The sequence below is a fragment of the Lissotriton helveticus genome, chromosome 2_1 (genome assembly GCF_964261635.1).
Source record: "Lissotriton helveticus chromosome 2_1, aLisHel1.1, whole genome shotgun sequence".
Classification (NCBI taxonomy): Eukaryota; Metazoa; Chordata; class Amphibia; order Caudata; family Salamandridae; genus Lissotriton; species Lissotriton helveticus.
Genome location: NC_136059.1, coordinates 1187668966 through 1187684240, shown reverse-complemented (window position 1 = coordinate 1187684240; position 15275 = coordinate 1187668966). Strand labels below are relative to the sequence as shown.

General features: G+C 43.9%; 1 protein-coding gene across 1 annotated transcript in view; it reads left to right on the top strand.

The window, feature by feature from the left end:
• Nucleotides 1-13660, top strand: part of LOC144818542 (alcohol dehydrogenase E chain-like) — a 637149-nt gene extending 623489 nt beyond the window's left edge. The window contains exon 9 of the mRNA XM_078676061.1: nucleotides 13201-13660. Within this exon, the coding sequence (XP_078532187.1) occupies nucleotides 13201-13225 (25 nt within the window). The 3' untranslated portion in view covers nucleotides 13226-13660. The remainder of the gene's footprint in view (nucleotides 1-13200) is intronic.
• Nucleotides 13661-15275: the final 1615 nt, after the last annotated feature.

Here is a 15275-nt window from a genome sequence, read left to right as displayed (position 1 = left end):
GATCTGGTACTGATTGGGTTCCCCAACGTTTAAGAATTGATGGCAATCCACCTTGTCCTCTGAAAAGGAGAGAAATCATTTTGGAGGGTTATTGTCAATAAAGAACAGAAGGGTTGAGGTTCAAATTGACTTTCAAATTCAGTATTTTACAGAAAACAACAAGCCTTGGTAAAGCTTATAGCTCTGGCCTCAGCATGGTGGTGTAATGGTCACATTTATTTAAATTATATTTATTGCTTGAGAAAGGGGTTTCATGTATCTTAATCCAGTCAAGGGAAATATTCCTGGAAATAGATTCTGATTCCCATTTCAGTTCGTTACGAGAATGCGTTTTGCATATGTCTTTGAAATAGCAGTTTATAGATTTTAGACACGATGTGAATGTACAAATGCACATTTGGTACTTCATTCGATATGCCTCGTGTCATAATGTTAGGAAGTCAACTTCAGCAGCTATACTTATAGTAGAAATGATATCAAATCTTATGACCTCCAATTTGTATTCTATGTTTTTCCTTCATATGCATGTCAGTATAAAGGAACTTCCCCTTCCTTGTATCTTGAGCTTATTATTTATTTATGTTTTTCTGTCCTTTATTCACTATTGTTTTAGTTTTTGAAAATATCAATAAAAACGATTTGAAATAAATTACATTTATTGCAAGCATATGAAAAATACTCATGCTGCCACTTAAATAGTCTGTCCCTGTCAAATTAGTCTGTCCCTGGCCCAGTGCATCATGGGAACAGGGCAGACCAAACTACCAAGCCAATTCTTCACCAGAAAGGAGACAAGCTACCGGGGACCGGTTTCTGGCATTTGAGCCTCTTCGGCCCGGCTTGCTTGAATCCTGATGGAGCAGTGAGAAAGGGACTCATGTCTGAGTATACCCTGCCACACCTATAGTGGCCAAAAACGATACAGAAAAGGGGGTGGTGATGAACAGAGTGTCTGAATTAAGCAGACCACTCTTACCCAGTCCAAAGATCAGGGCTTGATCCATCACCATTATTTATCTCACTGCCCCATCCCAGCTCAGAACCTGGCTATATGCAAATTAGTCTGTCCCTGGCCCAGTGCATCATGGGAACAGGGCAGACCAAACTACCAAGCCAATTCTTCACCAGAAAGGAGACAAGCTAACGGGGACCGGTTTCTGGCATTTCAGCCTCTTCGGCCCGGCTTGCTTGAATCCTGATGGAGCAGTGAGAAAGGGACTCATGTCTGAGTATACCCTGCCACACCTATAGTGGCCAAAAACGATACAGAAAAGGGGGTGGTGATGAACAGAGTGTCTGAATTAAGCAGACCACTCTTACCCAGTCCAAAGATCAGGGCTTGACCCATCACCGTTATTTATCTCACTGCCCCATCCCAGCTCAGAACCTGGCTATATGCAAATTAGTCTGTCCCTGGCCCAGTGCATCATGGGAACAGGGCAGACCAAACTACCAAGCCAATTCTTCACCAGAAAGGAGACAAGCTACCGGGGACCGGTTTCTGGCATTTCAGCCTCTTCGGCCCGGCTTGCTTGAATCCTGATGGAGCAGTGAGAAAGGGACTCATGTCTGAGTATACCCTGCCACACCTGTAGTGGCCAAAAACGATACAGAAAAGTGGGTGGTGATGAACAGAGTGTCTGAATTAAGCAGACCACTCTTACCCAGTCCAAAGATCAGGGCTTGATCCATCACCGTTATTAATCTCACTGTCCCATCCCAGCTCAGAACCTGGCTATATGCAAATTAGTCTGTCCCTGGCCCAGTGCATCATGGGAACAGGGCAGACCAAACTACCAAGCCAATTCTTCACCAGAAAGGAGACAAGCTACCGGGGACCGGTTTCTGGCATTTCAGCCTCTTCGGCCCGGCTTGCTTGAATCCTGATGGAGCAGTGAGAAAGGGACTCATGTCTGAGTATACCCTGCCACACCTATAGTGGCCAAAAACGATACAGAAAAGGGGGTGGTGATGAACAGAGTGTCTGAATTAAGCAGACCACTCTTACCCAGTCCAAAGATCAGGGCTTGATCCATCACCGTTATTTATCTCACTGCCCCATCCCAGCTCAGAACCTGGCTATATGCAAATTAGTCTGCCCCTGGCCCAGTGCATCATGGGAACAGGGCAGACCAAACTACCAAGCCAATTCTTCACCAGAAAGGAGACAAGCTACCGGGGACCGGTTTCTGGCATTTCAGCCTCTTCGGCCCGGCTTGCTTGAATCCTGATGGAGCAGTGAGAAAGGGACTTGTTGCATAGTGTATTTTAATCTCCCTATCTGTCATCTATCTTCTCATGCTTTCCAGCTTGCCTGTATTTAGAATGTTATAGATGTCATAGAATGCTTGCTAGAGATGGGTCTTCACTTAGTGATGGAAGGCTGAGCATCCAGGAGGACAGCTCCTGGTGGGGCTAACTATATTACTTATTTAACCATTTAACTACCATCTTGGTTCACCTGTACCATCTGTAACTTAAGCTACAATAAATAACAACTTGGAACTACACCCTGACTCCATGAAGAATATTACATTATTACATTGGCGACGATTGGACTACAAACCCTGCGTGGATACTATTTTAAAAGGATTTTTACATTGAAATTACAATTCAAAATCTTCAACTACATCCAAGAACTACAACTCGAAAACTAAGAACCCAAGCACTCACTTGCAACTTTACATCTTGGCTGCCCCTGCCCCACCAGTGACCAACTGCCAACGGTCAGCCTCACCTGGGCAAGCCAACATCAACTTAAGCTTGGTGAGTTCTTATTTCAATTATTAACAGCTGCACCTGAATTTAAAACCACTGCTTATGGTAAAACAATTTCTCCTGACTAAAAAAGAGACTGCCTGACTATGCTTTATTAACCTGCTGATTGGAAATCTACACGAAAAATATTGATAAACTATCATCACTAGCCTGTTCCTATTTTAAATCCAAATGACAAGATGCTGATTTGTAAGCCTGCAATATGCTTTTCATACAAACAGTTGTTAAATGAAAATTACACTACACGGTAATGATTAGTAAACCTGCAGCATCTTTTTCAAAGTGACAATAATTAAGTGAAAACTACACTTGAATAATTTGAAAAAAGCCTCTGTGTGAATATTCCTACAACTTAAGAGTTAACTGTCAAACGCTGGCTTTGTTTTGTAAAGAACTGAAGGGCTTCACAGGTGCAGCCGCCTGAGATATGGATCTTTATTTATCGCCTTCTGTTGTGAGAATGCCCTTTTTCGACCCTGCTTGTCTAATGGGCACAGATTTATGGGAACAGCTGAAAGAAATGAAAACATTTGGAGAGCTTTTCACCTTGTTCGTGATGGCTATTTCATGTTTCAACGTGATATGCGAAATGAATGTGCTCTTCAACCATTTAAATTGCGAACAAAAAAAATTTTGGGTTGATGAATAAAAGATTTATTTTTACCTTGCCTACATAACGCAGCAGTTCAACGGTCTTATTTCCATTCAAAATTGGCTAGAGCGTGCAGCCAGCGCGATCAGTAAGCTCGTGCAGCCTCCAAGTAGTGGAACATTCTTTCATGTCTTCATGTGGTATGACGCTAACCATACGTCAAAGACACTGCGCAGTAGCTTTGGGATGCATATGTGTGCCAGTAACCACCCTGCACAACGTAAGAAAACGTGATATCATCTTCACAATACTTCGTCTCCTATCCAGCACGTCAGAACCTGCACCTCTTCCAGAACTATTTTCCTCGGTTCAGCTTCTCAGTTACAATTTGTTTAAAATCGGTGGTACACGAAGTAAATCAAATAAACAGAGCACTAAATATTATCATCATCTAATAAAATGCGGTACCATTTTTTTTTCCTTCAATATACCTCATGATATTCGGAATTACAATTCCTTCAGCACAGGTACTGTCTCTTTCTTCCTGAACAACAACGTAAAGCTTATGTACCAGATGACAACGGTGACAACTTTAATTAATTTATAGTTTTGGTATTATTGTCCTATTTAAAAGTGAGGGTATTTCTCTAACTCCATTTCAGATGTTTTTATAGGATGCTGCGCTGTGATGTACTAGAGCTAATATTATGATGCCTTTTAAAATGATATTCTGCATTATAATGTTAGGTTACAACAAATATAATAAAAAAAATATATATTTATATAATTCTTTGCAAAGATTAACTTAGTGATGTTATTTACTTTTAATGAATTCAACAAAATGCGAAAAAATTAATGAGTGGACACTCTTGTCTACACCCATGGGTTTAAAGTGATGTTTTATGCATATTTAATGAGTAGACACTATTTGTCTATGCATTTCAGTTTAAAATATATTAATGTCATTTATTCAATTTTACAAGTTGTAAAAATAGACACTATTTCTCTACGCCTATTGGTTTGAGATTTAATTCATACATAAATGTCGGGTTAAAGTGATAAAAATTATCATTATTTTATTGATGCATGCTTTATTAATGGACAATATTTATGTCTACAGCTAGCTTTGTTGGGTTAAAATGAAAATGTTTTTCATTATTTAATTGATGCATACTTTATTAATGGACAATATTTATGTCTACTACTGCCAGTTTAAAATAAGAAATTTTGACGTCATTATTTGAATTCAGCGCTGTTTTATGATAGTTTAGCTCGAGCTCCCTCTCTATATTAATATTATATCTTCTTTTTGCGCAAAATAGTTTTAATACTTGTGATTAATTCCTGTGCGTAGACGTACGTCACATGGAATTTCAGTTTTATGATATTCGTGATACTCAAATATATATGCTTTTATAATATTGCTCTAATTTATAATTCTTGCTGATTACATTTCCTTGTTCAGATTAGGTGTCATTCATTTCACCTTTACTTGAATTCCTTATTATATTCATTCTTTCTGGTTATATCTCTCACAACCTGGTTCATAGTTTCACAATTACGCCAGTCTGGCCAATTGGTGTGGTTAACGATCCTGTGAACCATGTATTCGATGTTCTCCTCCTTATTATTGTTTTTCTGCAATAGGAAAAGGGGATGTGTGTTCCTTGTGTCTTGTATTTTATTTCATTAATTTTTTCTATATCATTCTTCTTCTAGACATATCTATTCTAATTCTTATTAGTTCTGTTTTTCTACATTACCACTTCTTCCTGTTTAGTGCATACCGTTATTCACATCTCTCTTCTCCAGTGTAAGAAAAGGGGATATGTTGCATAGTGTATTTTAATCTCCCTATCTGTCATCTATCTTCTCATGCTTTCCAGCTTGCCTGTATTTAGAATGTTATAGATGTCATAGAATGCTTGCTAGAGATGGGTCTTCACTTAGTGATGGAAGGCTGAGCATCCAGGAGGACAGCTCCTGGTGGGGCTAACTATATTACTTATTTAACCATTTAACTACCATCTTGGTTCACCTGTACCATCTGTAACTTAAGCTACAATAAATAACAACTTGGAACTACACCCTGACTCCATGAAGAATATTACATTATTACAGGACTCATGTCTGAGTATACCCTGCCACACCTATAGTGGCCAAAAACGATACAGAAAAGGGGGTGGTGAAGAACAGAGTGTCTGAATTAAGCAGACCACTCTTACCCAGTCCAAAGATCAGGGCTTGATCCATCACCGTTATTTATCTCACTGCCCCATCCCAGCTCAGAACCTGGCTATATGCAAATTAGTCTGTCCCTGGCCCAGTGCATCATGGGAACAGGGCAGACCAAACTACCAAGCCAATTCTTCACCAGAAAGGAGACAAGCTACCGGGGACCGGTTTCTGGCATTTCAGCCTCTTCGGCCCGGCTTGCTTGAATCCTGATGGAGCAGTGAGAAAGGGACTCATGTCTGAGTATACCCTGCCACACCTATAGTGGCCAAAAACGATACAGAAAAGGGGGTGGTGATGAACAGAGTGTCTGAATTAAGCAGACCACTCTTACCCAGTCCAAAGATCAGGGCTTGACCCATCACCGTTATTTATCTCACTGCCCCATCCCAGCTCAGAACCTGGCTATATGCAAATTAGTCTGTCCCTGGCCCAGTGCATCATGGGAACAGGGCAGACCAAACTACCAAGCCAATTCTTCACCAGAAAGGAGACAAGCTACCGGGGACCGGTTTCTGGCATTTCAGCCTCTTCGGCCCGGCTTGCTTGAATCCTGATGGAGCAGTGAGAAAGGGACTCATGTCTGAGTATACCCTGCCACACCTATAGTGGCCAAAAACGATACAGAAAAGGGGGTGGTGATGAACAGAGTGTCTGAATAAAGCAGACCACTCTTACCCAGTCCAAAGATCAGGGCTTGATCCATCACCGTTATTTATCTCACTGCCCCATCCCAGCTCAGAACCTGGCTATATGCAAATTAGTCTGTCCCTGGCCCAGTGCATCATGGGAACAGGGCAGACCAAACTACCAAGCCAATTCTTCACCAGAAAGGAGACAAGCTACCGGGGACCGGTTTCTGGCATTTCAGCCTCTTCGGCCCGGCTTGCTTGAATCCTGATGGAGCAGTGAGAAAGGGACTCATGTCTGAGTATACCCTGCCACACCTATAGTGGCCAAAAACGATACAGAAAAGGGGGTGGTGATGAACAGAGTGTCTGAATTAAGCAGACCACTCTTACCCAGTCCAAAGATCAGGGCTTGATCCATCACCGTTATTTATCTCACTGCCCCATCCCAGCTCAGAACCTGGCTATATGCAAATTAGTCTGTCCCTGGCCCAGTGCATCATGGGAACAGGGCAGACCAAACTACCAAGCCAATTCTTCACCAGAAAGGAGACAAGCTACCGGGGACCGGTTTCTGGCATTTGAGCCTCTTCGGCCCGGCTTGCTTGAATCCTGATGGAGCAGTGAGAAAGGGACTCATGTCTGAGTATACCCTGCCACACCTATAGTGGCCAAAAACGATACAGAAAAGGGGGTGGTGATGAACAGAGTGTCTGAATTAAGCAGACCACTCTTACCCAGTCCAAAGATCAGGGCTTGATCCATCACCATTATTTATCTCACTGCCCCATCCCAGCTCAGAACCTGGCTATATGCAAATTAGTCTGTCCCTGGCCCAGTGCATCATGGGAACAGGGCAGACCAAACTACCAAGCCAATTCTTCACCAGAAAGGAGACAAGCTAACGGGGACCGGTTTCTGGCATTTCAGCCTCTTCGGCCCGGCTTGCTTGAATCCTGATGGAGCAGTGAGAAAGGGACTCATGTCTGAGTATACCCTGCCACACCTATAGTGGCCAAAAACGATACAGAAAAGGGGGTGGTGATGAACAGAGTGTCTGAATTAAGCAGACCACTCTTACCCAGTCCAAAGATCAGGGCTTGACCCATCACCGTTATTTATCTCACTGCCCCATCCCAGCTCAGAACCTGGCTATATGCAAATTAGTCTGTCCCTGGCCCAGTGCATCATGGGAACAGGGCAGACCAAACTACCAAGCCAATTCTTCACCAGAAAGGAGACAAGCTACCGGGGACCGGTTTCTGGCATTTCAGCCTCTTCGGCCCGGCTTGCTTGAATCCTGATGGAGCAGTGAGAAAGGGACTCATGTCTGAGTATACCCTGCCACACCTGTAGTGGCCAAAAACGATACAGAAAAGTGGGTGGTGATGAACAGAGTGTCTGAATTAAGCAGACCACTCTTACCCAGTCCAAAGATCAGGGCTTGATCCATCACCGTTATTAATCTCACTGTCCCATCCCAGCTCAGAACCTGGCTATATGCAAATTAGTCTGTCCCTGGCCCAGTGCATCATGGGAACAGGGCAGACCAAACTACCAAGCCAATTCTTCACCAGAAAGGAGACAAGCTACCGGGGACCGGTTTCTGGCATTTCAGCCTCTTCGGCCCGGCTTGCTTGAATCCTGATGGAGCAGTGAGAAAGGGACTCATGTCTGAGTATACCCTGCCACACCTATAGTGGCCAAAAACGATACAGAAAAGGGGGTGGTGATGAACAGAGTGTCTGAATTAAGCAGACCACTCTTACCCAGTCCAAAGATCAGGGCTTGATCCATCACCGTTATTTATCTCACTGCCCCATCCCAGCTCAGAACCTGGCTATATGCAAATTAGTCTGCCCCTGGCCCAGTGCATCATGGGAACAGGGCAGACCAAACTACCAAGCCAATTCTTCACCAGAAAGGAGACAAGCTACCGGGGACCGGTTTCTGGCATTTCAGCCTCTTCGGCCCGGCTTGCTTGAATCCTGATGGAGCAGTGAGAAAGGGACTCATGTCTGAGTATACCCTGCCACACCTATAGTGGCCAAAAACGATACAGAAAAGGGGGTGGTGATGAACAGAGTGTCTGAATTAAGCAGACCACTCTTACCCAGTCCAAAGATCAGGGCTTGATCCATCACCGTTATTTATCTCACTGCCCCATCCCAGCTCAGAACCTGGCTATATGAAAATTAGTCTGTCCCTGGCCCAGTGCATCATGGGAACAGGGCAGACCAAACTACCAAGCCAATTCTTCACCAGAAAGGAGACAAGCTACCGGGGACCGGTTTCTGGCATTTCAGCCTCTTCGGCCCGGCTTGCTTGAATCCTGATGGAGCAGTGAGAAAGGGACTCATGTCTGAGTATACCCTGCCACACCTATAGTGGCCAAAAACGATACAGAAAAGGGGGTGGTGATGAACAGAGTGTCTGAATAAAGCAGACCACTCTTACCCAGTCCAAAGATCAGGGCTTGATCCATCACCGTTATTTATCTCACTGCCCCATCCCAGCTCAGAACCTGGCTATATGCAAATTAGTCTGTCCCTGGCCCAGTGCATCATGGGAACAGGGCAGACCAAACTACCAAGCCAATTCTTCACCAGAAAGGAGACAAGCTAACGGGGACCGGTTTCTGGCATTTCAGCCTCTTCGGCCCGGCTTGCTTGAATCCTGATGGAGCAGTGAGAAAGGGACTCATGTCTGAGTATACCCTGCCACACCTATAGTGGCCAAAAACGATACAGAAAAGGGGGTGGTGATGAACAGAGTGTCTGAATTAAGCAGACCACTCTTACCCAGTCCAAAGATCAGGGCTTGATCCATCAGCCAAATTCTGAGCTGGGATGGTGCAGTGAGCTAAAAAACGGTGATGGATCAAGCCCTGATCTTTGGACTGGGTAAGAGTGGTCTGCTTAGTTCAGGCACTCTGTTCATCACCACCCCCTTTACTGAATCATTTTGTCCACCATAAGCGTGGAAGGGTATACTCAGATGTGAGTCCCTTGCACATTGCACCATCAGGATTCAAGCAAGCCGGGCCGACGAGGCTGAAATGCCAGAAACCGGTCCCCGGTAGCTTGTTTCCTTCCCAGTATAAGAATTGGCTTGGTAGTTTGGTTTGCCCTGTTCCCATCATGCACTGGGACAGGAACAGACTAATTTGCATATAGCCAAGTTCTGAGCTGGGATGGTGCAGTGAGCTAAAAAACGGTGATGGATCAAGCCCTGATCTTTGGACTGGGTAAGAGTGGTCTGCTTAATTCAGGCACTCTGTTCATCACCACCCCCTTTACTGAATCATTTTGTCCACCATAAGCGTGGAAGGGTATACTCAGATGTGAGTCCCTTGCTCATTGCACCATCAGGATTCAAGCAAGCCGGGCCGACGAGGCTGAAATGCCAGAAACCGGTCCCCGGTAGCTTGTTTCCTTCCCAGTATAAGAATTGGCTTGGTAGTTTGGTTTGCCCTGTTCCCATCATGCACTGGGACAGGAACAGACTAATTTGCATATAGCCAAGTTCTGAGCTGGGATGGTGCAGTGAGCTAAAAAACGGTGATGGATCAAGCCCTGATCTTTGGACTGGGTAAGAGTGGTCTGCTTAATTCAGGCACTCTGTTCATCACCACCCCCTTTACTGAATCATTTTGTCCACCATAAGCGTGGAAGGGTATACTCAGATGTGAGTCCCTTGCTCATTGCACCATCAGGATTCAAGCAAGCCGGGCCGACGAGGCTGAAATGCCAGAAACCGGTCCCCGGTAGCTTGTTTCCTTCCCAGTATAAGAATTGGCTTGGTAGTTTGGTTTGCCCTGTTCCCATCATGCACTGGGACAGGAACAGACTAATTTGCATATAGCCAAGTTCTGAGCTGGGATGGTGCAGTGAGCTAAAAAACGGTGATGGATCAAGCCCTGATCTTTGGACTGGGTAAGAGTGGTCTGCTTAATTCAGGCACTCTGTTCATCACCACCCCCTTTACTGAATCATTTTGTCCACCATAAGCGTGGAAGGGTATACTCAGATGTGAGTCCCTTGCTCATTGCACCATCAGGATTCAAGCAAGCCGGGCCGACGAGGCTGAAATGCCAGAAACCGGTCCCCGGTAGCTTGTTTCCTTCCCAGTATAAGAATTGGCTTGGTAGTTTGGTTTGCCCTGTTCCCATCATGCACTGGGACAGGAACAGACTAATTTGCATATAGCCAAGTTCTGAGCTGGGATGGTGCAGTGAGCTAAAAAACGGTGATGGATCAAGCCCTGATCTTTGGACTGGGTAAGAGTGGTCTGCTTAATTCAGGCACTCTGTTCATCACCACCCCCTTTACTGAATCATTTTGTCCACCATAAGCGTGGAAGGGTATACTCAGATGTGAGTCCCTTGCTCATTGCACCATCAGGATTCAAGCAAGCCGGGCCGACGAGGCTGAAATGCCAGAAACCGGTCCCCGGTAGCTTGTTTCCTTCCCAGTATAAGAATTGGCTTGGTAGTTTGGTTTGCCCTGTTCCCATCATGCACTGGGACAGGAACAGACTAATTTGCATATAGCCAAGTTCTGAGCTGGGATGGTGCAGTGAGCTAAAAAACGGTGATGGATCAAGCCCTGATCTTTGGACTGGGTAAGAGTGGTCTGCTTAATTCAGGCACTCTGTTCATCACCACCCCCTTTACTGAATCATTTTGTCCACCATAAGCCTGGAAGGGTATACTCAGATGTGAGTCCCTTGCTCATTGCACCATCAGGATTCAAGCAAGCCGGGCCGACGAGGCTGAAATGCCAGAAACCGGTCCCCGGTAGCTTGTTTCCTTCCCAGTATAAGAATTGGCTTGGTAGTTTGGTTTGCCCTGTTCCCATCATGCACTGGGACAGGAACAGACTAATTTGCATATAGCCAAGTTCTGAGCTGGGATGGTGCAGTGAGCTAAAAAACGGTGATGGATCAAGCCCTGATCTTTGGACTGGGTAAGAGTGGTCTGCTTAATTCAGGCACTCTGTTCATCACCACCCCCTTTACTGAATCGCCACTTAAATAAGGCCACCACTGGCTTTCAATAAAAATCTCTCACTGATGTGGAGGTTTTACAAGTGTCTTTTAAAAAAAAGCTTTCAGTTGTTCCATGCATTTTACTACTGTTTCTTGCAATGTTCTCTCTGGTGTATGTATCTGTGTGCGGCAATGAAGGATCTATTTGCATTACAGTGAAGGCCATGTGCATTGAAGACGTGATAAATCCCTATGCAAGTGATTGAGCCACCAGAATCAGTCGTATATGCCACTTCATGGACTTTTCAAAATAAACACAAAAAGGTGCGTTTGAGTGGCATTTAACTGCATGAGATACGCTACTAACACTGATGGCTACAAAGAACACTCCATGCAGGGCTTGTCAGCAAACATTACAGCAATCTCTTCAAAGTCAGTGGCAGTCCTTCAGCATTGTGGAAAATTGATTGGAAGTATTCAAAGAAGATGAGTAAGATAGTGACAGAGAACTGTAAGATTGAATTTCAATCCCCTTTGACTCGTGACTCAGTGAGGCAGGTGCCATCCTTCCGAAATCCAGAATCACAGAAATACGAAATCCAATATCAGACTGTCACAACTGAAACATATGTTCCCTAGATTAACAGATTATAACTTGTTTCCGTTTGAGCCCACTAAAAATATTTTTCAGTGACAGTCGGGTATTAAAAGGTAACACGCGTATTTGCAATTTAATGAGGGCTGGACTTAACATATTTGTAAGCTGCATAATTGGAAGAAGCACTGTTTTTTTAAGAAACATCTAACAAAGGTTTTTTTTTACTCGTTGCTGTGTCACAGCAAGACGTTATTATTAAGTTCCTTCTACAATTCACTTTTGCTGTCACCCTTGCATATAGTTCCATATTCCCATTTTCAGCAGTTTGTTGCACGTTGTTCCATGTTTGACTACAAAGAGAGGCAGCTAGTACTTTAAAAAATGCAGCATGTTTCCCCTTATTCTAATCTTCCTCTTATCAAGGGGCGCTGCACCCCTCCCCACACACACACACCTTCCTTCTTCCCTTGACATGAGAAGGTTTTTTATGTGTCCCCTCTGCAGCCTTTTTACATGCGAATGCACTTAACACCTTACGCCGTTCTAGCAGGGCAAACGGGTAGAGCCAGGTGAAATGGCCTGTAAAGGTGGGAAGTGCATTAGCATATAAACTTAATGCACATAACTCAATGAGGCAAAAGAGTGCCGGTCACACTGCCTCCCATGAAAAACCACGTCGGGATAGTGATGGGATTCCAGCAGGCTTTCATGTCCACTAGATTCCCTGCTGCTGTACCGCACCCACCCTTCATTCCTCGCTGCTGAGTTCCTTTTAAACGAGCACCTGGGGAAGTCTTTATCTCAGTGCCCACAATGAGATATGCACTGCTACAGAGGCTCTGGGCGCTGGGGAAATGAAGCAGACACTGAACTTGCAGGCTGCTACAACAATTCCACTTAAACACTGTATGACAGCACATTTTCAGAAGGAGCAAGAAAGTAAAACATCATGCAACTGAGCACCCTGGGTGCATTCAAATAGTAATTAAGATAATATACAAAAATAAAATGTAAAAGCACACTCTGTGAGAGCTTGGTCAATGGAAGAGAAAATATATGTTTTGATAGGTTGTGGACAGTATGCACAAGCGTGTGCATTCAATCAAATGTATGGAGCAAATGAATGTGTAACGTGGGCTGGCTTATTACCCCAAGCTATATGGTGTAGTGGGAGGAAGCAAAATGTGATTGACAATTCAACAGACCAATTGGTGAGAGCCTCTCTATGTATGTATATTATGTATATTTGCTAAAGCTGCCTCAGAGGCCAATCCTAAAAATTAACACCATTGTTTACAAGTTTATATCCTTCTATCAGTCTCGAATGTATAGCATTATTTTTTTCAACCCACTGATACAACTTTTATTTTTGTTCACAGTATCCGCTGTGTATTGACATTTTGAAATCCTGTCAATGGAGATAACAATCAACAGAAACTATTTCTACCACAAATCCAACTGCACGTTAAATTTCTTGATGATGTGCCATGGACTGAATGACTGTAACTTGTTCCAAAATGTTTAAATGTAAAGAGAACACAATCATTGTGTTGTAAACTAGCAGAGAATGAGGTAAAAGCAGAACTGAATCATAAGTATGCAAAGGATTAGTACTTAAACAAATTTGTATTTCCAGCTTTCTGATGAACAAAATACTGCCATATATTGTTTTCATCATGCATAACTAATATTGTTATCCTTTTATATTATACAGTTCTAAAGCACCAATAAATTATAAAAACACTAAAATGCATGAACATGTTCAATATGTGAGATATTTAAAAGAATGATACCTGCACCCCAAATCTTATTAATGGGGATCCCTATTAAAGATATATACATATTGCAATACTTGTGTCATCTTTTTTGAGTTGTAAATAAATAAGAACATACATTTCTTGGTAACAGATAACTGTGAGCAAAAACATACATTTTTATTGGCTTGTAATGGAGCAATGCAAAAACATAGTGCATGAGGTAAATACCTAACCTTTTTTTTTATCCTGACCAAATGGCATTATTATCGGGGGCTCATGGCCGGGAGGATATCTGCTGCCCCTGCTGAAGCAGTGAAAGCCAGTTGTTTACTATGTCCTTGACACATACATACTCGTTCAAATGCATCTATACATAGGTCTAACTAGATACGTGTGAGAAGCTAGCTTGGTATATGATGCACACTTATGTATGTGGGCACCCTGCACCAATCCAGACTACCCTTATGGTGATTTGAGTGGTCTTAGACAACCTTAAAAAGCTCTCTCAGTTATAGCTGTGGAGAGCAGTCCTTAGTCTAATCCAGAAGGAGTGTAAAGCAGCTTTCTTTTCCAGAACATAATCTTATAGGTATAGATTAAGTGAAAAAGACAGCCCAGTGTATTTATAAAAATATGTATTTATTATAAGACACTCCCTAACATATACGGATATCTCCTAGCCATAGATATACACAATGCACACAAGACCTTTCAATAGAAACAGGAAAGTAGCACGAAATACACAGTGGACACCAGGGGGAGACCAAACCATATAGTAAAATAGTGCTGTGAAAACCATGACTCGAGTTAAGATCATACCCAGAAGACGTAGAAGTGCCCGAGACCCAATGAACCACACAAGGTAAGTAACCAGGAGCCCCACGAAGGCCGTGTGCAGAGTGGGAACACAAATGCTGGATCAATGCAAGTAAATGGGTAAGTCGCGGTTGCAATTTAAAAATAGAAGGACCCTTCCCAGTGGACCCTGGAGAACCCCCGTGGAGGACAAATGGTTAGAGAGCCACCCCACCTGTGGATACCCTAGGAACCAGATAACTACAACCGTGAAGCCGGGTGCATAGGTGTGAAGTGGTGTCGGAAACTGCAGTGAATCTCAATGCAGGACTTTAGGAAGATGCCGAAGCTGGAGATGGTTAAAGTGTTGAGTGGAACCCAAAGGTGGATTCAAGTTGAGAAGTACCTGCAAGCAGAGGGGACAGAGTCTATGCCACTCAGGAGTGACCAGGAGGCACGGAAGACGAATGCCCACCGATGTCGGATGTTACAGGAGATATGATGGTGACCTTGGAGTTGCAGCTGTGAGGACCAGGCAACACTGTGGAGGAGCTGTTCACAAGCTGTCCCACATCGGATGTGGAGAGTTGAGGGGTTGGTGTCCATTGAGGGCACCAACAAACCTTGGCAGCTGCAAACAACGTGGAAAGCGAAGAAAGTGCAGTGTCAGGATCAGCAATGATCAGGTGACTCACTACAAGCAGGGTAGTCAGGGCAGGCATCAATAATTCATGGGAGCCTGCAGAATTCAAAGTTGGCCCTCATAAGGACCCACTGGCTGGAGGCATTGGAGTCACAGGAGGACCTCGAGCAGCTCACCAAGGATGCAAGCCCACGATGCAAGAGATGGGATGAAGAGGAAGATCTTAGTCACTGGAGATGCTTGAGGTCGGGGCTACATG